General features: G+C 32.2%; 6 protein-coding genes and 1 non-coding gene across 7 annotated transcripts; 4 read left to right on the top strand and 3 right to left on the bottom strand.

Annotated features, from left to right (window-relative positions):
- Nucleotides 1-11,071: 11,071 nt before the first annotated feature.
- LOC123014590 (ubiquitin-related modifier 1) lies at nucleotides 11,072-12,677 on the bottom strand. Its single transcript, XM_044413783.1, has 5 exons — nucleotides 12,540-12,677; nucleotides 12,417-12,487; nucleotides 11,908-11,989; nucleotides 11,231-11,279; nucleotides 11,072-11,180 (listed from the first exon to the last, which is right to left on the bottom strand). Exons 1-5 carry the CDS (start codon nucleotides 12,560-12,562, stop codon nucleotides 11,112-11,114), a joined length of 294 nt encoding a protein of 97 aa, XP_044269718.1. The 5' UTR covers nucleotides 12,563-12,677; the 3' UTR covers nucleotides 11,072-11,111.
- An 82-nt stretch (nucleotides 12,678-12,759) lies between these two features.
- LOC123014060 (negative elongation factor D) lies at nucleotides 12,760-15,608 on the top strand. The gene is made up of 10 exons (XM_044412920.1): nucleotides 12,760-13,045; nucleotides 13,139-13,579; nucleotides 13,627-13,776; nucleotides 13,830-13,960; nucleotides 14,007-14,194; nucleotides 14,241-14,493; nucleotides 14,881-15,091; nucleotides 15,144-15,284; nucleotides 15,341-15,470; nucleotides 15,519-15,608. Exons 1-10 carry the CDS (start codon nucleotides 12,989-12,991, stop codon nucleotides 15,551-15,553), a joined length of 1,737 nt encoding a protein of 578 aa, XP_044268855.1. The 5' UTR covers nucleotides 12,760-12,988; the 3' UTR covers nucleotides 15,554-15,608.
- Nucleotides 14,563-14,681, top strand: LOC123015356. The gene has a single exon (XR_006413378.1). It is a non-coding gene; the product is annotated as a 5S ribosomal RNA (ribosomal RNA).
- LOC123014061 (nucleolar protein 58) lies at nucleotides 15,489-17,530 on the bottom strand. Its single transcript, XM_044412921.1, has 3 exons — nucleotides 17,373-17,530; nucleotides 17,240-17,316; nucleotides 15,489-17,189 (listed from the first exon to the last, which is right to left on the bottom strand). Exons 1-3 carry the CDS (start codon nucleotides 17,415-17,417, stop codon nucleotides 15,629-15,631), a joined length of 1,683 nt encoding a protein of 560 aa, XP_044268856.1. The 5' UTR covers nucleotides 17,418-17,530; the 3' UTR covers nucleotides 15,489-15,628.
- Nucleotides 17,531-18,061: 531 nt separating this feature from the next.
- On the bottom strand, nucleotides 18,062-21,589 carry LOC123014519 (condensin complex subunit 2). Its single transcript, XM_044413675.1, has 9 exons — nucleotides 21,404-21,589; nucleotides 21,199-21,312; nucleotides 20,977-21,141; nucleotides 20,438-20,898; nucleotides 20,225-20,383; nucleotides 19,565-20,050; nucleotides 18,570-18,753; nucleotides 18,316-18,516; nucleotides 18,062-18,264 (listed from the first exon to the last, which is right to left on the bottom strand). Exons 2-9 carry the CDS (start codon nucleotides 21,307-21,309, stop codon nucleotides 18,076-18,078), a joined length of 1,956 nt encoding a protein of 651 aa, XP_044269610.1. The 5' UTR covers nucleotides 21,310-21,312; nucleotides 21,404-21,589; the 3' UTR covers nucleotides 18,062-18,075.
- A 214-nt stretch (nucleotides 21,590-21,803) lies between these two features.
- LOC123014586 (transcriptional protein SWT1) lies at nucleotides 21,804-23,671 on the top strand. The gene is made up of 6 exons (XM_044413780.1): nucleotides 21,804-22,383; nucleotides 22,437-22,587; nucleotides 22,632-22,787; nucleotides 22,878-22,981; nucleotides 23,027-23,378; nucleotides 23,428-23,671. Exons 1-6 carry the CDS (start codon nucleotides 21,907-21,909, stop codon nucleotides 23,565-23,567), a joined length of 1,380 nt encoding a protein of 459 aa, XP_044269715.1. The 5' UTR covers nucleotides 21,804-21,906; the 3' UTR covers nucleotides 23,568-23,671.
- A 157-nt stretch (nucleotides 23,672-23,828) lies between these two features.
- Nucleotides 23,829-25,494, top strand: LOC123014556 (syntaxin-7). The gene is made up of 6 exons (XM_044413728.1): nucleotides 23,829-23,971; nucleotides 24,060-24,185; nucleotides 24,238-24,307; nucleotides 24,357-24,604; nucleotides 24,654-24,784; nucleotides 24,836-25,494. The coding sequence occupies exons 2-6, from the start codon at nucleotides 24,083-24,085 to the stop codon at nucleotides 25,082-25,084; spliced, it is 801 nt and encodes a 266-aa protein (XP_044269663.1). The 5' UTR covers nucleotides 23,829-23,971; nucleotides 24,060-24,082; the 3' UTR covers nucleotides 25,085-25,494.
- The last annotated feature ends 245 nt before the right edge of the window (nucleotides 25,495-25,739 follow it).

Raw genomic sequence — 25,739 nt, 5'->3', positions numbered from 1 at the left:
TGACTAGCAATAAATTGTAATAATTTCTAAAACAGAGCAATCAATACGTGCTTACTGCAAACTCTCTAAAAGGTCCCCGAAAATTTCTCACATTAAATTTAACATTTTGAATAACAAAAGATAAATAACGCTAAAAACATAGGAGAATGAAATAAACATGTCGACATGTGCTTTCTGAGCTTTTTGACAATTTTCTGAGAAAAAGGTCGAAAGCTTACATACATATAAGAAAGTCCGCATGAAAATGACCTCATTTCTAAGACGTCTTACTTCACTAATGCTTCTTTTTAAAAATCGAAAACAAAGGAATATTTAATTTTACTTTAAAGTAATTAATATATAGTAGAAAATCAGAATAGTGAGTTTAAGGACAACCTAATTCAATTTTTATAAGGTAATCTATGGCCCAAAAATAAAATTTTCCCCAATTTCAAATTGTTTATTATCGATAATGAAATAACCCCAATTGGAGGTAACACATAACCTAATCAATTTTTATACTCATCATAAAAAACTATATTCGTATTTTATTTAAAAATCAAATAATGCTGATAAAATTCTGCAAACACCCTAATTCGGGCGTGCCGGTAATATCAGATTTGGCGGAGGCGCCGGGTGTATCATTTCCCTCTAGAGACCGACACCTGCATGGTAATGGAGACATTGTTAGGGAGATCGTGTCAAAATGCTTGACGTGTTGTTGGGGGCGCCGTAATGACAATAAAACTATTTGCATGCCTTGATGAATTTGAAAATTTGCTTGATATTATAATAAGACTGAGAGGTTTCTAAAAGTCGCATAAAAGAACGCTGATACTTCTTTTTTGTTTCTAGTTCAATATAACAGCATACATATGAGTCTTCCTACTACAAAATGGAATGAGATGTGAATGCATTATTTTGCACCTCAAAGCAAACGTGCTTGTGATATTCAAACATCAGCAAGAAAAGTTATGCTAACAACATTCTGGGAAAAACAGGTGTCATAGTTTCAAGAGCATTAAAATAAAAAATAATATTACTGGTTGCACATAACGTCCCCCTGCGTACACAATCATACTTTTCAAACTACTTTATTATAAAATTCTTAATTTATTATTATCAAATAAATTATTGCTTAACTAATCCCAAAAATATACATACCTACGTTAAAGGTGATAATTTGTACATGATTTTACATTTTGCCAGAACTTCACATATATCATAAAATATTTGCCATTTTACTTTATACGACTATAAAAATTTTATTATCAGATTTATATAAAAGGGAACAAACGATATGAGATGTTTCCAATACCAACATTCATAAAATATTTTTAATACAAGTCTTACGTAAAAAGTAAATAACTATCAAAAAAGTCACTTCAAAAATAAAGTTATATAATTCTACAGAAAAGCAACTAACAAACTGAAATGAATTTTTGCAGAATTGGAAAATTTCATAGTTTCCCAGTTATATTTTTTTACAAAGTTGATTAACGAGGGTTCTGCCCGAGTTAATCAAGCAAATGAGTGAAAAAAGGACTTCCAAAACGAGTTGTAAACAACATTTTTTGCACAGTGATAACCCCAAGAACCCCAAAGACCAAAAAGATAACAATTTGATAAATTAAATCGTAATGTATCGCGAGCTCTTTGTAACGAACTCTATAGAAATAACTATAGAAATATAACTACAGAAATCGTTTGAATATATACAGGGTGCGCCACAACTCGCGCCCCAGAGAAACTTTTCAAGTAAGTTAAGATACGAGGAAAATGAAAAAAATGTTTAAAAAATTCTATCTGTCAAAAAATTTTGACATTTATTTTTTGACATTTGACATTTTTTATATCTATTTAATGATACTGATGATCTTGTATATGTTTCTTTACAATTATTTAGTAATGGGACAAAAATTTTGCCAATAAAAGCCACAAATAACATTAAACAAAGTTACAATTTAGGATACAGCTTCCTTCTTTCCTCTTTTAATAGCCTATAGCAAAAAAACTTGGAAAATTATTTTTTCAACAGAAATAAATAGAGTCAAAGTGCAAACTTTAAACCCTCATAACTTAAATATAATAAATTATTTTTTTTTACATTTTTTCCATGTAAAAGTACAGAAAGGATCATCATTGTATCTCGTTGACATCCGGTATTTTGTATATCAAAGCACTATCAGTCCTGAAATTTCTCTAAAATAATAGGAATAGCTTGAAGCAGGGTTGCGAGTTCAAGTTTAGAATAAAGTGGTCATCAAAGTACAAAGTATACAGGGCCATCTTCTATTTAAACGTGTTTGATTTTAGGTATCACATAAACCTCAATAACATAGCTGGGGTTCAAGGGTTTGATTTAATTACTAGGGTCCTAAAATTTATGCCAGGATATAACACGGAATAAAATAAATTGAAAATTGGAACGGAACATTGTAATAAAATTTAATTAATATTTCAAAAGTAAAATTTGCTTTTCCTTTAATTTCCATAATAATCCCCACTTCTCCCAATGGAACCTTAACGTGATTCCACTAAAAAGTAGCAAAGTGCAAGAACTAATTAGTTCGGACGACATTAACTCATTTAAGCTCTGCAGAGGTGAAGGTGCAGCAGCGGCAGCATGCGCCGTAAACATGTGCATCTTGTCGGCAATTAACAAAACAGCACTAATATGCAATTGATTAGAGACAATTTCCCTTGCAAATAACGAGGGTTAAAGGCAAGCTTTACCACCAACATGAACTTCCGAAGACACATAGAGCCCAGCGAGGGTGCCGTTGTCGAATTTAACTTGCAAAACAGATCAGTTGTCAACCCAGCACGCCCTCCCCCTCGCGACGCTCGTGGACATCTTGCACACCAGTAAGAACGAGTTACAGTTAAATTGAGTTTGCTCCGACAAACTTCTGAACGAAAATTCTGTTAGTCATCGGTAAGTTACTTTGTAAACTATTTTCAAATTCCGCGCTTTTTGAAAGCTCACACCGGAACTTCGATATTTGCTAGCGATTAACCGAGACAATTAAATATTTAGCAAAAAATCAGAACCGGAATTTGCCGAATTTGGGTCGACGACCGAACCCTCACGAATTTGTTACAAGCTCCAACTTGACCCTTCTGCATTTAATGAGGAATTATTTACTCCAGACCATTAAATTTATAATGCGACCGTCATGAGCTAAGACTAAAATTTATGAGTAATTACACTTTTCTGATCCACTGATTCCCATTGCAAACTACTCACAAACACTAATTTGCACTAGTTTGAGCTCTAAGCACTTAATTCGAGAATTAAACATTAAGGTTGTTTTCACAATTCAACTTTGTTTTAATCAAGGTTTAATGGGCTTTTTCATAGGTTTTAGAACTAGCGCACCAAATGGAAACGTTGTTTTTACAGATATACACGATACCATCAGGAAGACTTGATAACAGAGGCCATAACACAGTTCTCAATTATTTCAAACGTCCTTTTGTTACAAAAGGAGATTTTTATGTCATCCTATCAAGCCAGGGAAACAAAGTGGAATCGTAATGACTCTTATATAAACCAGCACTTTCAAAATTTAGTATTGCAACTGAAGGATTTCCATAGCTTTGATAGCTGTTTGAATAGTAAAAATCTAGTGATTTAAATTGGCAACACAAAAGCCTTATAAAATTTGACCAAACTGAATTGACTAATGCGGGAAACAATGCAATAATTATTATCCATAAACTACAGAATGCTAAAATATAGGAGTATGATATTTCAACAACATTTTTCAATTCCTTTGAATTAAAAAAAATAGGTACCTTAAATATAAAGTCAACAAATAATAATGTGGTTTCCAAAAAGTGAAACAAACACTGTAAAATTTAAGAAAAAGCACAGATGCTTGTTTTTTGGTAAAAACTGTTCACTTCTAAGCCAAAAATTACAAAATTCAAAATTTCTTATTTATTTAGATAATTGTCAATATTCATTTTCAACAAACAATACCAACGCGACACAACGCGACTCTCCATCCTGCAACTGCTGCTAGAATTAGAAAAAGTTCTAAATACGTCTCATGTGTTATTATCTCTTTCCTGTACTAAATAATCTAGTCATACATAACAAGTGAAGACAGAAGATATGAAAATTATCTTAATTCCAAAATCACATTGATCAGAAATTTCTTTGAAAGGTGAATAAGTGCAAGGAATGTACTTTATTTTATTTTTTATTGTGCATATTTGTTTTGGCACGTAATATATCGCTTATAAAAAATTGTCTAATTTATAATTTCGTACCTTTGGTCACATTACTAGTTTATTAACTTGTATTTTTTATACAAATAAATGTTTAGAAAGAAAATAGATCGGGTATGTCAAAAAAGTCGAATATGGAAATTATGTGGTCACATAGAAAACGATTTTAAATAAACGATGGCTCTGAAAACTTACTTTTTAGAGAAAACTCTTAAAATAAAAAAAATACCACAACACATTTCAAGAACACCGTTTTACCTTAAGGTAAAAGGTGTTCTATGATAATCTAAGAACTTTGTAAAAAAAGTAAATTTTGTTTAATATGTAATAATAATTAACCTATTGTGTTGTCCTTTACTAGTACACAAACTCTTTTCTCGAAAGGTATTAAGTTTGTTTTTTAGTTTGCAAGAAATTGTCAAATTTTGACAAACTCACAAAGTATCTACTATTTGTTTCTTTGATAACATGGCAAGGTAATTGAAATGTTGCCATATGTTGAATGCATGAAGCCCAATTTTCTAATTCATTAAAAAATAATTAATTTTATTAGTTTTCTCATAGTTGAGCGTTAAAATTTTTTGAATGTTTACTTGGAGCAATTTTATAAAATTGAAATTATTTTTTCTGACCTTTCAAAGATTTAATATTTATGCCGGGTCTTTTCATGCACTGCAAGGGGGTTTTACACATTTAAGAATGTCCAATAACTAAAAATTCGGTTACTTTTATTTCTCTTTGATGATGTAATTATTATACCTTTAAGCCTGTCCGAAATTTTTGACACACCCAATATTTTTAATACAAAATGCAACATTGGATTATATTTGGAATCAAATGCTAGATATTTACAGAATTATCCGAGTTACTTTGTTCTTGTTAATTGGAAATCGACACCAGTCAGACATCACAGAGTTTCCTCTAACTTCTTTGTCTTCGATTGTACAAACATAAATCAATCTGAGTTATTTAAATCCTATTTCCAACCACTGTTAAAACCATTTAATGGTAAAAGTTGTAATGAACTTACTTGTTGCACTGATTAGTTAATAATAGACAATCAAAAGTTGCATTATTCGATGATTGCTTTATAAAACTGTTTCAAACTTTTAACACATATTTACCATGAACCAGTTCAATTTAACCAACAGGTACTTATTTACACAATAAAAAAATCACCATTCCAATTGCATTTTTGTCAATAATTCATTGTAATATTCACAACCCTGCCATAGTCACTAACTAAATGAAAAATTTGATAATCTTAACCATAAAAATAACAATTTACAACAATTTAAATATTACCCCGACAAAATATCGAAGTAAAACTTGAAACCACTGCTGCATTTCAATTATAATAGTGATAGCTACACATAGCTCGTTTCATATTTTTATGAGAACCATATTAAAATACACTTGAGAGAATTTTAAAATGACCCGTAATGTGATCGTAAATTAATATATAAAATTATTCATAAAAGTATTTAATTCTGGCCCTTTATCCGGAAAGATATTTTATGTAGATCGTAAAATTTTATAGCACATGTGAAAATTACAAAGTTGTTCTTACATTGTTTCGGAGAAAAAACCAAAGAGGTATGAATACTCGGACCAAATCTTAGTGATATTTTCCTAAGGTTTATAGCGGAAATTATCAAGCACTAAACCGTACTTGTTTAATCCAGTAATTCTATTGTTTTAGAGTAAGCACTTGCCTGCGGCGAGAGCAGATAATAAAAAACTTCGTTTCAGTTTTTGTCCAAATGGGGCGAAATAGTGTGAAAGCTAATTGAATTGAATCGACGAAAAGGAAACGAGCAATTACTTAGGTTAGCTAATTACTGTCTTCCAGCTGAAAAGTGTATTTACTCAGAGTTCTGTTACTTTGAGAACTTTTTGCACTCTGCGCAATGTTAGGTAAATAAAACGTGCAATGCAATTTGAAAGTCCAATTTCAACACCATTTTTAACGAGAATTAAAGGCTAATTAAAATATGGACATTCATTTTTATTTAACTTTAATTTTTATCTTCTGAGCTGGTGAATATTTAAAATTATCTGTAATTAAAAAGTGGGTTTTTAGTATAATTGCTTTTAAATTTATTCGTGCATCTACAGCAGCCCATAAAGCTATTAACAGAATTAGCATTAGTCGAAGCTGAGTAGACTTCAAGTTCGTCTTAACTGAAATATATTAACTTTAACACCGCCATAAACTCGAACAAATATAAGATTAATAACTTTTTTAATCAGTTAATTAGCAATAAAATTTCAGTGCAAATTCTTGATCATCTTCGTTATAAACAAACATAAAACAAGTTTAATATTCTAAGCCCTCCTACCAGGCCCTCAACTTCAAAAGTTTTTCTTTTATTACTGTCGGATGTAGGTACTCGTTAATTTTCAAGCATACTCATGTTCATTAAAAATTAGTTTATTACTCAAAGTTGAACACAAACCTTATATAATTAAACGCTTGTTTCTGATTCAATCGCAAAAAAAAACATTGTTTGATTTTACAGATCTTATGTATAAATAAATCTCTCTCAACCCAAGAAAAAACTACTACAAGATAACTTAATTATTAAATACGCGTACGGAATTTGATACGAACTAATTTTAAGGTCTTCCAAATCGAAAGCCTAAAGCCCATTCACATTCCTTCTTTGTCCTCATCGCTTCTTCAGAATTCGAAAGCCAAATTAAACCATGAACCAATTACTCCTCCTACAAACTTGCTGCTTTATTTTCTAAATGCATTAATTGAAAACATTCTCCGCAAATTATTAGGATGAAATGACAGATTTGTTGATAGTAATGAAATTTCTTGTTTGGAATCCATTTAGAGATTGTAGTAGGTTTTATGCTACAACTTCCAACATTCCTCTATTTAACAATTTAATTATTTATCATAATTATAGTGCTTGTTTGTAACTTTGTAGTAATTTGAAAACTTATAATATGCCAAAGTTTCCTCTATCCACTGTTTATGTGGCATTCCTAAGGCATTAAACTTTACAAATTTCTATATTATATTACACCATAAATTTTTTTCACCAACATTACCTACGTGATTTTCCACATAATTACACCAAACACACTCAGCTCTCAGCAGCGGCTTTTAGGGCACCATCAAAAAACACTAGCGAAATTCTCAATTTTTTGTAGTCAAGTTGCAAAAAAATAAAATTCATGTAACTCTAACCCTTTAATGACTCTATTTGCAACCAATTATACACCTTGGTCATTAATAGGTATGCAGTATCCCAAAAGCAAACCGCCAGATAGAAAATATCATTCTGAGAAAAACAGTTTAAGTATTTTTTTTTTTGATCTTCATTCGTTAAAGAGAATAACAATAAATTTTGTACAAGTCGGAAAATTTTTCAAAAAAATTTATTTTAAACGAATTTTAAACCTTTTCAGTGCTTTATCCCAAAGTTTACGGTAATGTATCTTCAACAAGAAAAATGGTTTTCACCGTTTTATGATTTTTTTATATGAAGACACTTTTTTCTGTGGTTGGTGAAGTTAAAGGATGTGCCCCAATTAAAATTTTATTCGACTTTGTATCTCAAAAATTATAAACACTCTGATAAGGAAAAGGAGTTATTTTAACTTCTTTTGAGCTGTTAAAATATTTGCACATACTTACTTTAAAAAATCACTCTGTATAAATAAAATATAAATACTATAGTTGAAAGAATTCATCAATAAAATTCAGTAAGTATCAAAAATCGCTAACTTTTTTTAAGAATTTTAATTAAATCTGGATTTATGAAAACCTTATTGGCAACACCTCAATTAATAATTCAGTGACAAACATTCCCATTTTAGCAAACCTGAATTTGACTGACACAAATCTTTAAATTATCAAAGCGTTAAGACGACACTTTGCACCATAAAAAATTAATAGAGGCATTTAGAGAGAAATCTCTTAGATTTTCTAGGAGAACATTTATCAAATGCTAATGTAACACTTTTGCGGGGTTGGTAAAAAACGCTAAGAACACCTTAACGGAAGCAGAAGATATATTTCGTCAACGTCTTTCAAGATGAAGGAAATAAATTTTTATAATTCGTGATGTTCGTGTTGACAAATGTTCAATAACTAGACGCTGTAAAAACTAATCTCAGATCTCTAAGTTTAGTCTGAAATCCTAACGAAGGAATAATAGGTTGTCTTAGCTGTCTGCCGCAATATGCCAGTCTCTGTCCTTTATTCCTGAAGCTTAGCCTCGATCTTTTTCTCCGGCGACGATTGCACTTAGAATAACGATGCAGATAGACAATGTGTGGTCGCAGATTCGTAATAAACGGTCGACAACCATTATACAAGATACTGTAATATCTTGTACAACTTTGCAAAGTTTCTTTTCTCCCGAGCCGAGTTCCATTATTAGTTTTGAAGGACGTGCACAGGACGGCATAGCATCCCGATATGTGGAGAAAGAAACCGAGACTCAACTGCTTCAGACAACGCGGATATTGTTTCATCTAAAAGTTCGCTCGTCTAATCCATAAGCGATTTCGACTGTCTAACTTGATAACTAATATTCAATGACTGCCCTTCGAACTTGTTGAGAAAAGTTTTTACGGTTCCAAAGTCATTCAATAAAACCCTGATTATATGTTTTTGACACTGAACGCCGATCGCCACACTTGAACTTAACAAATTAATAGAAAGTTATACACGTATTTAATAAATTATTATTAGTGCTCTAAGATTACTTTACAAAAACTATATGAATCTTGTTCTGCAAATAGTGCGAAGGTATCTCAGATATTCAAAATTGTTAACTTTTTTATAATACAGAGTTCCCTTATTAGTTTACCCAGAATATTAAGAAACGATTCAAGTTAATGAAAAAAAAAATGTTTGTTAATCAATAAAAATCTTTCTAGCTCGGATAGTGTCATTAAACCAACTCCTGCCTTTAATTAGACCAAAATTATACATCTTTTGGTCGATCCTCAACATTCAAGCATTTAATATAATGTTAATTGACATTATTAAAAAAATTAAATACTATAAGAATCTATGAGAATTTACGATTTATAACAAAAAACGTTCATTAATTTGTAAATTATGGTGAATGCGCCGGGAAAATCCTTGTACAAATTTAAAATTATTAAACTTCTTGCAACAAATAGATAATAGAAATAACCTGTATCTATTAATAATTCTTGGAGGCAAAGAATAAATTCTAAAATAAGCAAAACTTTCACTTTAAGGTATCATACATTTTTCACACAGATTTGTTTCAATTAATTCCTCATTTAATGTATTTGAAAATTGTAGAGTATAATATTGATTAAAGTATAACAATTTAATGAATGAAACGCGATGCTTCGGTGGCTTTAGTGCGTCTGTAAGCAACGAAATGGGCATCTGAACGTGCTTGGGCAGTCACCGCGTAGGTGTTGACTTTAAAACTCCCCAAAGGTACTCACATTTTCAAATAAAACTGTAATTGTATGGGCAAACGACTGGTCTCTGGATAATATCCCTCTTTTCCAAAATTAACCCATAACCCGAACACTACGGAAACGTAAGGTGCGAATATGACGCGTATATTTTTTCTCATAAGCACATACATATAAAACCAGAACACATTTATAAATTACATAAATTTCGATGAACAGGTTTAAATAAACAATCATATTAAATTTTATTAAAAGTATATCCGTCGAATAATAGCCGATGTAAATACCGACTAAAACGATTAAAGCGGTTAAAAATGAAACTCACTCAAATGATTTTCGGCTTAATGTCAATTTTATTACATAGCCGTAAACAGAAACGTACAAATGTCGAAAAGGTTGCATCGTAAATTGCGTAAAATCTGAATATATTTCCGATTTCGTAAATGTTTGTTTCTCATAAACTTGATTCAAAAATTTGTATTGTTAAACATTGCATATGTCTCGACACACCTCAGTGCTACAGTCAACCGGGTTGAGCATCATCTACGCACAGGATCTCCATATAAACGACATCATTATCCTACGATAGTCCTGTCCGCCTTATCCTTTACAGCGGCAAAATCATAAAACTTAACCTTAATTTACTATATTTCTTTTAGGAAATCGTTCCCTCCTACTTATGGAAATTTAATGACCAATTTCCCCAATTTTCTCAAATAATTGCCACTTCTTTCGCCATTAAATACAACGCTTCGTGTACTTATAATAATAATAAGGTTTCCATCATTATGATAATTAAACTCAAACTCAATTATAATGTATCGTTAGGGAAACAAAACGAGTTTTTCGCATAATTCTCGATGGCTCATCGACTTTATGCTAATTTATCCAGACGTTGCGGGAAGTTATGCAAAGATCAGATATTCCAAATGGTTGGGACGACAATAATCCATAAGTAAAATCTACGATAGAATCGTGAACAATGAGATAGTAAAGATTTCTTATTTCTGCTGACACTGCACTTAGATATTCAGAGAGTACCACAAAGGTATTAATATTACGTGCTCTCGCCTCTTACAATATCTGATCAAAGCGATAAATTTTAAATAAAATCATTATTTTCGAATAATACGCTCCGCCGGTGAATAGAAAGCAGGGTCAACTTCACACCGACAAACTATTGTGTGATTCCCTGTGTATCTTGTTATGTGATCTCTAGCGATAATTTACATGTAAGGGTCACATTGGGTGTAAACTATCTGACCACATCGATTTACGAGCCTATTTACACGACGCCGCTGTTCCGATAATATTATGGAGAACTGTTAATGCCCTCACCAAAACCGCGACATAGACAACTGCTACTTTATTGTCACTCAACTGACTGCACTAAATCACTAACTCCAAATAAAGTAAAAACGGAACGTCATAAACAATCATTTATTACATAACAAAATAAAAGAAAATTATCCTCCGTGTAAAGTAGAAATAAACAATATCCTATCATTTTCCCGAATGACGTAATTAATAGTATCCTAAAATATAAATATAGATAAAAATTGTTATTCTTGATCTGTAATTTTACCATCAATTCCCAATCTGCGTCATTGATTAAGACGAGTATTCCAGGTCGCCTACAAAAAACAGCATCAAATGTGATCGCACTTTTAAGCGCCAGAACAAAACAAGCTATACAAGAGCAACTAATCAACGCGGCGTGAGTAAATAGAAGCTGAATCAATTACCTATGCGGATCATATTGCATACATGCATCGAAACAAGGCTGGTATTACAAAAATAGACCAGATTTTTTAATTTCGTGGAAAAAAAAATAGAAATTAAAACTCGAAACAAATTCATTTATTGTTGAATCACTAATACATCTAACAAAATAAAATGCAGTACTGTACTAAACATTTAATTACATAATCAACTCTAAAATTAAATTTTTACTTTCTAAATCATTTCTGGTGTCTACTTCAAGTAATCATTATGATTTTTTCTTAATTTTTTTAGAGACTATTTAACCACAAAATGAACTCCAAGATCTCAACAGTGATGATGTTGAATATGTCCAGATAAAGTTTAAACAAAATAACTTTAGTTTCCTTTGATAATTTAGTTATACAAAGTGAACATTAAATTGTTAGTTTATACCTTTTAAAAATTTTCTAATAAATAATAACTAATAACTTTATCGACATCTTGCCAAAACGAGTTTCATTTAATTTTGTAACTAAAAAAAAAAAAAAACATACTTACACAGAATTATCTTGTAAAAACAATTCTGGTCGCTCTTTCAATAAATTATCTTTAATCCAAATAAGTAAATCCTTGATTATCCCTGAAAAATATATTATAGATTATTATTCATCATTTAGAATAATAAAAAAAAGTATAAAAGGTAGCCCTTACACAATCAAAATACCAATTCTGTTCAAATCCCAAATATTAAAAAAATATACCAACTTGTATAAACAAGCAAGTAATAAAGGGTAAGCAACCCTTTATTAAAATCGACTCCCAATAGAATATAAAAACAATAACTTAACATGGTATACATCCAAACTGTTTTTTATGCATAAATAAATAGTTTTTTGATTTAAATGCTTTTTTTATAAATTAATGATTGCTTACTTAATAATAATTAAAAAGATCGTCAAATCAATAAAGCAGATACTATCTAGTAAAAAATTAAATAACTAAAAAACAGAAACTATTTACAATAAATGCGTTGTTTAAAATAAAGTAAGAAAGTGAAGAACCCTTACACTCCTTTTCTTTATCTGGTAATGTTACATCGTGAACCTTTTTGTTATCAAAAAGTAATTCAGCACCACCCCTAAAATATTAAAATTGCACTGCATTTATAACACAAAATTTAATCATCTCACCCAAATTCCACCGTTATGTGCATTTCTGTTTTATTAAAATTAATTATAAAAAGAATTTATTTAAACAAGTTTCACATAACCTTTAAATTCATCAAATGATCATCACATGTCAACCGTTTTCATGTTAGCCAACCCAGCTTACAAAAGTCCCAACAAAAACTTTTCTTATTTATTACAATTCATTACTTATTAGTGTGTAAGTCAAACATAAAATATTTTTGGACACACAAACTTGTTCTAGATTTAATAAAATATTTTGAGTTAGGAAAACAAACAATGTGCTTTATAATTTCAAATCTTTGTGGGGTCAGAATCGACAACATGCACTTCACAAAATAACTAGTATTCAGTCAAATTTTGTAGGTTATGTTATGTTTACAAGAGGAACGCAGCTCGTTTTATTATTATAATAATTTACAACTGCACCAGTTACTCGTAATTAAATCACAATGGAAGAAGAATATGACGAGAGAAATTGGGACACTGTTGATCGATTAGATAATGACGTGAGTAATTTATTAAACTCTTTAACAATCTTAACAATAACGCTTTCGCCTGTTTTTTCTTATTCTGCATTCAACAATTTTTATATCTTTTAGTCAGATGCGGGTGAAGAAAGTGAAAATCCTGAGCAGGTTCTTAAGGAATGTGCTGAGAAATTTTCGACCTCAGACTACATAATGGAACCAGGAATTTTCTCCCAGCTGAAAAGGTACTTTCAATCAGGAGGAAATCCGTTACAAGTAATTGAAGAATTGTCACAAAATTACACTGCTGTAGCCCAGATGGCAAATTTGATAGCAGAATGGTTAATCACAGGCGGAGTCAATGTAACAACAGTTCAAGCAATGGTGGAAAATCACCTGAAAGAGATGATTTTGAAAACATTTGATCCTAAAAAAGCAGACACGATTTTCACAGAAGAAGGTGAAACACCTGCTTGGCTGACACAGCTAATTGAACATCCCACTTGGCGTTCACTGATTTATAGATTAGCGGAGGAGTATCCCGACTGTTTAATGCTAAATTTTACAATTAAGGTTGGTTAAACTGCTTAAATTTAATAGGATAAAATAGGTAATTGCAGCTTATTTCTGATGCCGGTTTCCAAGCTGAAATCACAAGTATTTCAACTGCAGCTCAACAATTGGAAGTCTTTTCCAGAGTTCTAAAAACTTCAATTGCCAGTTTTTTAACCAATCCAGAAGACTGGCAAAATACCAGCAAGGAATGTGCTGTAAGTTGCGAGTTTATGTGCGATTATACTTTTAACAAGTGCTAATTTTTCAGAAAATGGTGTGTCATGGTCAGCACACATACGTTTACAGCCAAGTAATTATCCATGTGTTAGCTCGAGAATCCAAAGGTGGTAGCAGCATGAAAAGACTGTCTCAAGAAATTACAAAATGCGCCCAAAAAAAGTATATTTGTTTATTCTAATCACAAAAAATTATTGGTCGATTTCAGTGGTCATGACGTAACTCCAATCACAATGGCGTTAAACGGCGCCTCTGCATACCCTTTGGCCTGCCAGGCCTTAACATCAATGCTTTCAAAAAATACACTTAATCCAGCTGACATTACAGTGCTTTATAGAAATTATAATGCACCAGACCCTCCACCCATTGATTTAATCAGAACTCCTCAATTTCTAGGTTTGTATATTAATAATTTTTATTGTGTGACAATTTTTAATTTTAGAATTACTGGTTGATGCTTTATTTAAACCTGGAGTAAAACTCAATCCTGATCACAAACCCAAATACATCCATTTACTAGCATATGCAGCAAGTGTTTATGAAATGCAAGCCAAAAAAGGCCAAAAGAGAGTAGTGAATAAAGATGAACTTCAAGCCACCATTCATTCAATTGAAACGGTCCATAATATTTGTAATACCAATAAAGGGAGTTCAGAACTCATGGCGGAACTTGCAACGCTGTATCAGTGTCTTAGGTGAGTTTTCCATAGCTGGTATTTTCAGAAAATATCAGTTTTTCTACCTCGTGTGTGAATTTTTCCCTCGGCAACGGCCACACTACGTTGAAAGCACCAGTTCTCTTCTGATCACTGAAGTTAAGCAACGTCGGGCGCGGTCAGTACTTGGATGGGTGACCGCTTGGGAACACCGCGTGCCGTTGCTAAAACCTTTTTGCACCACGATTAAACTTTATTTTTAAAATTTAACATATCAAAGCAAGTTTCAATTCCACAAAGTATTAATTCTATTTATCCACACTTCGCTTTTGCATGTCTAATAACAATTCTTTATGAACATAATTCATTGTAATTAGTTTAGAAAAACATATAATTTTTTTTCTTACATAAAATGAAAAATTTTAGGTATCCAGTCGTATCTGTGGGAATTATCCGATGGGTTGAATGCACTGTAACCGAAGCCAGTTACTTTAAATTGTCAACAGAACATACTCCAATCCATTTAGCGCTCTTAGATGAAGTAGTTACTTGCCATCCCCTTCTTCATAATCAAGTACTCGACTTACTCATTAGGTTGTTTGAATCCAAGCAAGACGAACTGGAGATTTTAGTCCAAGTAAGTTGAGGACAACACATTTTCACAATATTTATTATGTATCTTTTTGTAGCTTGAAATGCGGAAAATGGTCCTTGACAGAATGGTTAATTTGCTTTGTGCTGGATGTGTGGTACCCGTTGTGAAATATATAAAACAGTGTTGGCAAAAAGGCGACACGGATATATCCCTAATTCGTTACTTTGTAACGGAAGTAAGTTAACTAACACTTTATTATAAATGCCTTAAAAAAATCGCGAAATTCCATAGGTTTTGGAGACCATAGGGCCCCCATATAGTTCCGAATTTGTCCACTTGTTTATGCCAATGGTCGAAAATGATGAAATAACGGGAACAATGAGAGGAGATGGAGAAAATGATCCAGTATCTGAATTTATTGGTAAGTGGAAAAACTTGGTAATTAAGTCAATCATTTATTGTTTTTTAGTCTACTGCAAAGCAAATTACACTGCTGTTGTGTAACAGCAACTTAATTATAAGAATATCTATTGTAAAAAATAAAAAAAATCCTAGTAAATCCACTTTACTTCCCTTAAATTACTCATCTTCCTTGGAAATGCTCTTTTTCTTCTTCTTTTTCTTTTTTTCACTTGTTGGCTCTTCAACGACTTCTTCAGGTTGAACTTCACTCTCTGACTGCTTCTTCTTCTTCTTCTTTTTCTTCCCGGGAGTCACTTCAGGTTCGGCCGTATCTTCCGCTTCCACTTCTTCCTTCACCTCCTGTTTCACCTTCTTCTTTTTCTTCTTCTGTCCTTCACTGCTTTCTTCATCTTCTTCCTTTATACTGACATTTGTCTCTTCTGCCTTGGCCTTCTTCTTTTTCTGCTTAGGAGTCTCCTGAGTGGTATCCAATTCCTCTTTCACTTGTACTTGTTCCGACTCTGATCTCTTCCTCTTTGAAGTCGATGGTAACGTCGAGTCAGCAGCAGCAGGATATTGCTGAACTTCCGAAACTCCATGATATTTCTCAAACTTCGCCTTGGCTTTAGCCGTCCCGCTAATTCTCCTCACATTACCCTCTTCTAGTATCCTAAGTCGCGCCTCTAACTTGGCTTTATGCTCCGCCCCTAACGTGAAATTGCCGTCTTCTCCTAAAGCATCAACACGCGTCGCTAGGGATGCTTTCGCAGCCAACATTCGTGACATTTTCCCCTTGTTTTTCGTGCTGCTTTGCCCCACCAACTGGGCGTGATAGATCAAACCGTACTTGGGGGTGTCTTTCTTGGTTTTAAGGGCTCTAAACAAGGCCTTCTCGGCACCCAAAATCTGCACCGTTGAGGCCGGATGTTTAGCGAGATTTATCAAAGACCCGGCATGTGAAATCAAACGAGCACCCACTAAATCCCCAACTAAAGTAGTCAAATTTGGGGCCATCGCCATCATTCGCGCTTTCAAATAGTCATACAACTGGGCACGATAATTGGAAATTTCTACAACTTGGTCGCACAAATTCTGAATATTTAAAATATCGTCTTCAGATATTTCAGTACCCATGGATATTTCTGCCGCTTCCTTTACTTTTTCCTCAATTTCTTCAGGAAGAATGTCAGAGAGGTCTGAATTCGCAGTGTTATCACGCGTTCCTATGATTTTAACAGTTTTAACAAACGCAACATTATCAGTTATTATTTTTCCAAGTTCGGGAAAATGCCACCCGTACCATTCGCGGCACCTCATTATATAATTATTGAGTTCTTTGTCAAGATCATCGAGTAAAGAAACCGCTTGAACTATCATTGTATCAATTTTATCGGGCGAAAATTTTAGTTTGTACCGTGATAAAGAATGAGCTAAACCTAATGCCATCGCGGTCATTTCTCTCTTAGGTAATCCCGTTATTAAACTGTCCAACTGCGACCGAATACATCGCATCAGCTCCTGGACCGCTGTATTTGACACGCATTGCAAATTAAACTTCTCTTTAATTGCAGACCCTAACTTGGCGTCAGCCACAAGAAGTTTGTCCTGTAATTCCTGATCGATGTGTTTCTTCAGTACCTTTTTTAAACTTTTTGACACTTTTCCCTCGACGGCTGCAGTTGTAGCAGCCAAGGCTTCCGTAGTATCATTAAACTTCTCAAAATGTTTCAACTTCACACTAAAACAATTATCTTAAATTTAAAGTTTTACAATTGAGACAATTAATACATTTTTCCTGCCGATTCTGGTGAATCAAATTCATGGTACAAATTATTAACTTCTTTTAATTTACTTTCGTCCAAAAGCTAAAAGCATGGAAAATTTGAGGTTATGTTTGGCTACAAATTTGTTACAGAAATACCTTGAATAACGCGTAGCCTGCCGCTGTCTCAAATAAGACCAACATTTTTCCAACTAAGATTACAACAATTTATACTTAAACCTCCCAATTTTTAACAATAATGATTAAAAAACCGGTAAAAATTAGAAACTGTCACGCTTCCATCATGTGTGGCGGAAACGGAAACTCAAAACTGAGGCGACATCTGCAGAATGCTTACAGCACCATTATATACAGCGAGTTCAAAAAATGAACAAGGGAGAAATATTCTTGAATCCCAGGACTAAAAAACAAGTCTTTTTTTCGATAAAATAATCATTTCTGCCTATTTAGTAAATTTGGCAACATTTTAAATTTAAAAATCGGCCAGGGTTCAAGCGACGATCCAAGATAATAAAACTTTTTGCCAATGTGGTGATAGAAATGGCACAAGGTTTACATTTTGCATATATTATTTTGTTTGCACAAAATTCGCAACCAATATTCTAATTTGGTTACTAAATTTAGTTATTCAATTCAAAATCTTAATGTGATAGTATAAAATAATTCTTATCTAAAGTCGCGGTCAATTCGTTGTGAAGAGGCTGCCAACTTTGCAATAAATTAAAGAGCCACTATAAATTGACCGCGACATTACGTTAAAAAAATAACATCACTTGTAGGTATTTAATTAAATTAATTTATTAATACATTTAATAAATACGTTTAAAACGGGTTAAAATCTTTAATTTCGGCCGTCCATAATAACAAAATCGTGACAGTCGTCAGTTGCTTTCAAATACAAATTATGGTCATTACAAAGATGCAACAAAGATAGAATACCCAAATGTGGACTCAAATCTTTGCACAACTCTGGAGCTAATCGTGGTATCTGTTCATATACATTGGAAAATTTTGTTGGCTGAACAGTTCCCTGAAAACGACAAAAATTAAGTCAAACAAAAAACCCTTTAAATTTGGCTACCTGTCCCCCAGTCAAGTGTTTCCAAATAACTGTTTTCAGCTTTTTCATATCGACTTTCTTCGCATGCATTGCATACGTTATTTGATTGACTGTAACAATTTCGGGTGCATCAACCAGATTTCCATCTAAAAATTGTTGTTGTTCCACTGGTGGCATATCTTCTCCAAAAGAATGTCCTGGTTCGTCATTTGCATCATCGATCTGTTACACAACCACTTAATGTTTTTTTTTTTTGTAAGATGTAAGATACGTACGTTTTGTTGAGAGCAATAAAGCGAATCATTCGGATTTTCGTAGTTGTAGGCCTGAACTTCTTCATAATCGTGGTTCTTCTCTACCGTGTTTAATTTTGGTAACGGCGTATTAGGTTTCAAACAAAAGTAGTTTGTCTTTTTCAAAAATTTGTCGATCCACAAATCAGGCATAGGCAATGTAATTCTGTGATAAAAAAAAGTATTAGCAAAAAAATAGTCAACTTCATTATTTACAACACATATTTACAAAAATTTGTACAAAACTTCAAGGTTCTGAGGTCATTATCAGTATGTTAGTAAATTTTATGTTGATATGCGAACACAAAATCTTTTAAGAATACTAATGCTTGAATTTAATAAAATATAGGTAAAATAAAATATCACCATGTTTTAGAAAAAACAGTTCGTCTTTCCGGAATCATCGAAATGGTAAATTCATAAGAAAATACGTAGGCATCCTCAAAATTGGAGGAATTCCTAAAAAATTGCCAACTTTTTAAAATTGGAGAATCTTGAAACCTAACAAAAATAGATCTTCGCATTTCCGGCAATAGCAACTACACTTTTAAGTTGTCATTAAATTAATTAATTTAATTAAAATGTTAATGATATAGTGACCGTTAAAAATAAGGGCCGTGGCTGTTTTCACCCACATATCGATTGAGCACAGAGTTCTGATAATTTTGATTTAATTTAATAAATCTATTTATAATCAATTTTACATTGTAATTTTATCTACATTGGTTTCTGAAATATTGGAAAAAATCCATAAAAAGATGCACCCCGTTCAGGGGATGTAGCTCCCTTATATAAAATTTTTCGGTACATGTTTATGGGAAACTTTTGTCTTAAAATTGAATATTCTATCACCTGTTTAAATTTGTAACAACAAAAACGGAATACCCTGTATAAAAGACGGACTTATATGTTTAACATGTAAGTAAGTTCTAGTTTTCTCTTTCAATACAAAAATATTTATTCCTACCCCTACTTACTTTTCAGGAAGAGTTGTACAAGGCATCCTTTTGACGACAAATTTTTTCATTGTTTTAGTTACATCTAAAAATGGTTCAGAAAAATCAATGGGTTGGGGTTCGTTCCTCTTCTTTACATGTTTAACCACTTGTTGAACAGTACTGCCTGAATATCGTGCTGTTGACCGCTTATTAAATTTAACTTTCCAGTGACTGGGTCCTGCCCATATTTTATCAATATATTTTCCTGACTGGTTTCTTATAAGAGTGTTATAACCATAATCAGTTTCAATGCGATTTTCTTCAGGTATTGCATCAACGATGGGATCGATTCCACCATGTAATTGTATCTGAAACATTTCTTGTTCTTCATTATCGCTGACTGCATCTTCCATAGGAATATCATTATTTTCAAAAATATCATGAATTGAACCATCAAGTTCTGGAATAGGAACGCCATTCTCGTCTAGGACTGGCGGCGGCACCAAGTGACCTCCTTCTTCCGCTCTGAAGAATAAACAAATAAAACTGTTATTACGCCAAGAAAAGTGACAAAACTAAATATTTTTTCTCTAATTTGCATTACAAAACTTGTATTAATTGTAAAAATACTAAATACCAAATCAAAGCATACTAGTCCTTTTTTTAATGATAGTAGAAATTTATGTCATGTCAACTCACAACTTCTCCTCATCTTCAAGACTCCATGTCCCAATTTCAAAATGTTTAAAAGGTACACATATATCAAAAAAAGATACTTCTGGTAGGTCAATATCTAAAATTTGGTCAGTGTATTTTAAAAGTTCATCGGGCTTTGTAGTCCAATACTTTTCGTTGCTCCTAAAACAAATTCAAATTACAAATCTCCCAAACGAGTTCCCATAATTAACATACAATAACATGAACCTGTGACCAGCTGGGTCCACAGGAAGCCTACAAGTGAGTAAATTATCAATTGCGCCTACATCAATATTCTCTTTAGTTGCAAAGACAACTGATTCTACTTGTTTAATTGGTGCAAACAAGGATTTGCCTTCTTTATCAATAACATTTCTTTTGTCAGCGGCCATTTTTCGGACCTTTTTTCTCGGTTGCCGTTTTCTTTCACTTGGATTTACTGTAACGTTGCTGTCTTCTTCATTTTCCGCTTGAGCACGTGTTCCGTCTTTTTTGCCAACAGTGCTAGCAAGCTGTATGCCTTTATTGTGGGCGTCGTCAATGCGTAAACTGTAAATTTTGGATCCAACATCAAGTGAAGATCCGGCAACTAACATAAGGTTCGTCTGGTTACGTGTGGCTATTTTTTTTATTGCCTCTATGACATGGAGCTCCCAAGCATTTTTTGAAGAGATTCTCTAAACATAATATACATATTAGGTAATAAAATAAAAAACAGGTATCAAAATTCAAATTTGAAATGTCAAAATTCTCACATTTTCGGTGTACAGTTTCGTGCATATACGCAAATGATCTTGAATTTCATGTTCTTTCAACAAATGCCCTGTATCAACAGCTGGAGATGGAATGCTACTAAGCCTCCTTAACATGACCACCATACTACGTCTCCCAGATCTTTCTTGTTCTTCATCATGGGGCGCCTTAAAATTTATGTAAAATAGTCACAGAAATACGTTTATATCGTAGGTATCAATTACCATTTGAGGGGTACCACTCGTAGGCATACTTGTTCGAAGGGGTGTTGAAATGCTTAGCACCGACCGTCTTAAAAGGTCCCTACGTGGAGGAGTTGACATCTTCATCGCCATTCTCTAAATATTACAGCAATATTAATCAAAATGATACTTAAAAAATACTCATAATTGGTTATGTTCACTTCAGTTAAAATATATTAGAACTTACTTTAAACCAGCTGCACAAACTTATTCAAAAACCGTATAAAACGCTTTTGCCACTGATTTTTCTAGACAAGATCGAAGCAAAAACACAAAAAAAATAACAACAGAGAATAAAATAACAAGTTAAGTACAAACAAAAGTTTTGAAAAACCGTTTGAATAATTTCAAACAACGAAATAACCGTCAAGCGTCACTGTCATTTGTCATTTCATTGTTTTAAAAAGCACCATCAGAGGGTGAGAGGAAAAGTAAGCAAGAGGAAAAACAAATTTGAATTTTCATAAATATTTTTTGATTCTACTATTTACGTAAAAAAAAAACATTAAAAAAATGAAAATAATTTATAAAATTCCATCCGAATTTTGTATAAATATGGTTGGCAACTCTGGGTGTAACACGTGACCAAGCTAAGATGGCGTTTTGTTGTTTTTGTCAGCTGATGTCGCTGATATGATGATAGAAAAAAATTGAAATTATAAATTATTAAAAAGTTTTTTACTAAATAAAATGTCAGACAAACGAAAAGTTCTCGTAGCGAAACGGAAAAATGAAAGGAATCCGAAGAATTTTGCAGAAAGCTGCAGGATTGTTGTTCAAAATGATAATAATTTTAAACGTGGTACAAAACGTCCCATTATTGTTAATACCCCGAAAAAAAACTTAGCTAATGACAGGCTAAAAAGGCTAAGGACTACATTAAATGAAGAAGTTAAAAATTCATCTCAACCTTTATCAAATTCTAAAGACAAGAATTGTGTGAGGAAACGGCCAACTTGTTCAGTGGAACATGAAGTGTCTACAAAATGGTTGAAAGAAAATGACTCGGGTGCAGGGGAATGCTCAAAAACTGCACCTCCATTCATTTTTAAAGAAGAATTTCTAACACAGAAGAGTGTGTTTACAGCTGTATCTCCAAATCCCTTTGCTGTGTTGGACCTCCAACAGCAATCTGAAAATAAAGCAGAGAATATGGAGTGGTCTCCTGTATTACTCATATCAATTTATTTAGTTCAACAATTACTTTATTGTGTTTTTAGACTGATGATGAGTCGTCTATTAGTGCAAGTGATAGCACTTTCAATACACAAGTTACAAGTTCCTCTGGTGGGTTTTATATTGTGGTTGACACAAATATATTTTTATCACACCTGAAAATAATAGCTGACATTATTACAATGACTGTTAAAGGTAAAGGATTGTGTAACAATGGAAAAATATTCATTATATTATAGGACCTAGGGAGCCAATTATTTTCGTTCCCTGGATCGTCACAGAAGAGTTGGACTTTATAAAGGGAGACTCAAATAAACGTAATCTTAGACAAAAAGCTCAAGATGCCATCAAGTTCATAGAAAAGACTATGAGTAGTAAACATCAAAGATTGAAAGGTATTGTACTGCAGTTTTAAGTAGAGTTTTCATATTTTTTAATCACAAGAAAATATAAAAATAATAGAGTTACTGCAATTATTATTTCAGGGCAAACATTAATGGAAGCTAACGAACAAAAAAGTGTAGGTATTAATCAAGATAATAAAATAATTGCTTGCTGTATGCAAGTGCTAGAAAAATATGAAAATATGGTAAGACAAATTAAGTGGTTTTGGGTGTTTTAAAGATTTTTTTAGATTCTTCTCACAAATGACATTAATTTAAAAAATAAAGCTCATTTTAACAATATTCCCGTATGCTCATCTCAAGAAATAATCCTCAAAATACTACAAGCGCAAAATAATTCAAAGGCAGAGAATATTTTGAATATAATGACAAGTTTATGTAATACTGTAATTTATGAGTGCGCTAAAAATGCCTATGGAGAAGCTTGTAAGAAAATGCCAATATGTCAGCCTTTACCAAAGACTTTAAATGAGTGTATTGCCATATTTACAAAATATTGGTTCCCTGTCTTTCAAGAAGTATTAATGAAGCAGTTTAAAAACGCTATTGAGCATCTCTCGGTCTTTTTATCAAAACACATAAGTACGCTACTTTTTAAACCAAATTTCCTAATAATAATTATATATTTTAGCTATAAATGACAAATCAAAGGAATTAAATAATCTCGTAAGACTGTGTGTAAGGACTTGTTTATTCTTGAAGGATGTAGAGTGCTGTAAAAATATCATCGAAAATACAATACGGGATTTGAACAATCTTAAAGAGTCTTAGCGCTTACTGCAAAATCAATTTCAATTAACATTGGGTGAAAATTATTAAATTGTTTTTAGGATGTATAAATTCATTGTAAAATAAATATATTTTGGTTATGAAAACAATTATTTATTTGAAAACTTTATTTGGACAAACATAAAAATAATTCTAGTTTTTTTTTATTTGGTAGCGAAACCTTTGGATCAATAACTTTTAAGTATCCCTCGTATAGAGAGCTCAACTTTTGGTAATTTATTTCCGTAATGTTTACATACTTGTCTGTCAATAATTTTTTTAATTTTTTGACATCTGTCAAATAAAAGCAGTGACTCACATTCTCAAGTGTTATTGATTAGAAGTACAAATATAATAATAATTATTAGTTTCTGATTAATAATACGATATTTTGTTTAATGTTTTAGGTAAGACACATAAGAGCGTTTTATATTTTCTTTACCTTAGTCCTAGCAAACAGGTCATAATAATAAAAATGTTTGTTTGATTTTACAGAAGAGATTAATAAACAATAAAATATGGATAGTTTTTCGTATCAAAACGGGGGACAGAACAGGGAGCAAGATTTTCAAAAATTGGCTCAAACAATTGGCACTAGTATACAGAAAATCTCACAGAATGGTATAGAACATTAATTAGTTTATGTGTTTGCAATATTAAGTGGTTTTTCCAGTTTCATCTATGCAACGCATGGTAAACCAGATAGGGACGCATCAAGATTCGCCTGATTTAAGAAAACAACTGTATGTATTAAGCCATTGGTTAATGTTAAACTTACTGAAATTATTTCAGTCATTCCATTCAACACTACACTCAACAGCTTGTGAAGGATACAAATGGTTACATTAAAGATCTTAATACCATATCCCCATCTCAATCGCAGTCAGAGCAGAGACAGCGTAAAATGCAAAGAGAACGTCTTCAGGATGAGTTTACCTCAACCCTGAACATGTTCCAAGCTGCTCAGAGAAGTACAGCGCAGAAGGAAAAAGAACAAGTTAATAAAGCCAAGGCCCAAGTATATGGGGAACCATTCCTCAGTAAGTTAGAATTCTTGAAAATTAACTGTGGTACATTGTAACACTTTAGGTAGCTACAAAAAAGACGAACAATTGATTGAGTTACAAGACAGTAATGCAGGAAGACAACAGATGCAACTTCAAGAAGAATCAGAGTTAAGAGCCCTACAAGAACAGGAACAGTCCATTAGACAGTTAGAAGTATGTCTCTTCCTTCCTAAAAAAACACATAACTGTACATTTTTATTCTAGAGTGATATTAACGATGTCAATCAAATTTTCAAAGAGTTGGGCGCTCTTGTCCACGAACAAGGCGAAGTTATCGACAGTATTGAAGCAAATGTGGAGAGAACTACCGACTTTGTAAGAGAAGGTGCCCAGCAGTTACATCAAGCTAGTACATACAAAAACAGAATTAGGAGAAAGAAGATGATTCTAGGCATTATTGGTGCAGTAATCTTAACAATTATTATTATAATTATTATATGGAAAACAAGTTAATTGCAAGTAGTATATGGAGTTATTATAAAATGTATATTATATGTATATCTTTATGTACTAAATCCAGCTGTATGAAATTTATTTTTGCGGTACATTTTTACCACAGTTTAAATTCAGTGCCAAGGTCATTTTATTTAAACTGTTACGATATTAACAAATGTATTTATTATTTAGATTGTAATGAACTCTTAATCTCCACAGTTGTAATTTATACACATTTATATTGTTTGTTTTTAGTTTTGTTATACTGTAGTTTCATATATTAGATAACTATTGTATTTGAAGAAGGCTTTTAATCGTTTTATTGTTTTTGATTAAATCTACATGCATCTGGTGCTTTACACTTTTAATGTAGACAAACATTAATAGAAATTATGTATTATTCTACCAAACTTGTATTAAATAAAAATTGTTACTAAAATTTTTTTTTTCCAAAATTCTGGTACTTCAAAGCAAAAATTGTTTTTTGAATTGCCTTGTAAATTATTGATTTGATAAAAATTGCACTTATAATAATTTTTGGAAACTAAAAGCTCAATACAGCTTTTGCAAATAGATAAAATAATAGTTATTTATTCGACGAGTGGTTGTTCTGTTCCCTAGTTTCTAGTTCCCTTGCGTAGTATTCAGTGCTAACTAATCTGTAGTCCGGGTT

This window comes from Tribolium madens, unplaced genomic scaffold (genome assembly GCF_015345945.1).
Source record: "Tribolium madens isolate multiple individuals breed KSU strain unplaced genomic scaffold, Tmad_KSU_1.1 Scaffold_97;HRSCAF=244;Tcas5.2_LG3a, whole genome shotgun sequence".
NCBI lineage: Eukaryota > Metazoa > Arthropoda > Insecta > Coleoptera > Tenebrionidae > Tribolium > Tribolium madens.
Note: the sequence above shows the minus strand (reverse complement) of the source record. Positions and strands in the feature narration are given on the sequence as shown.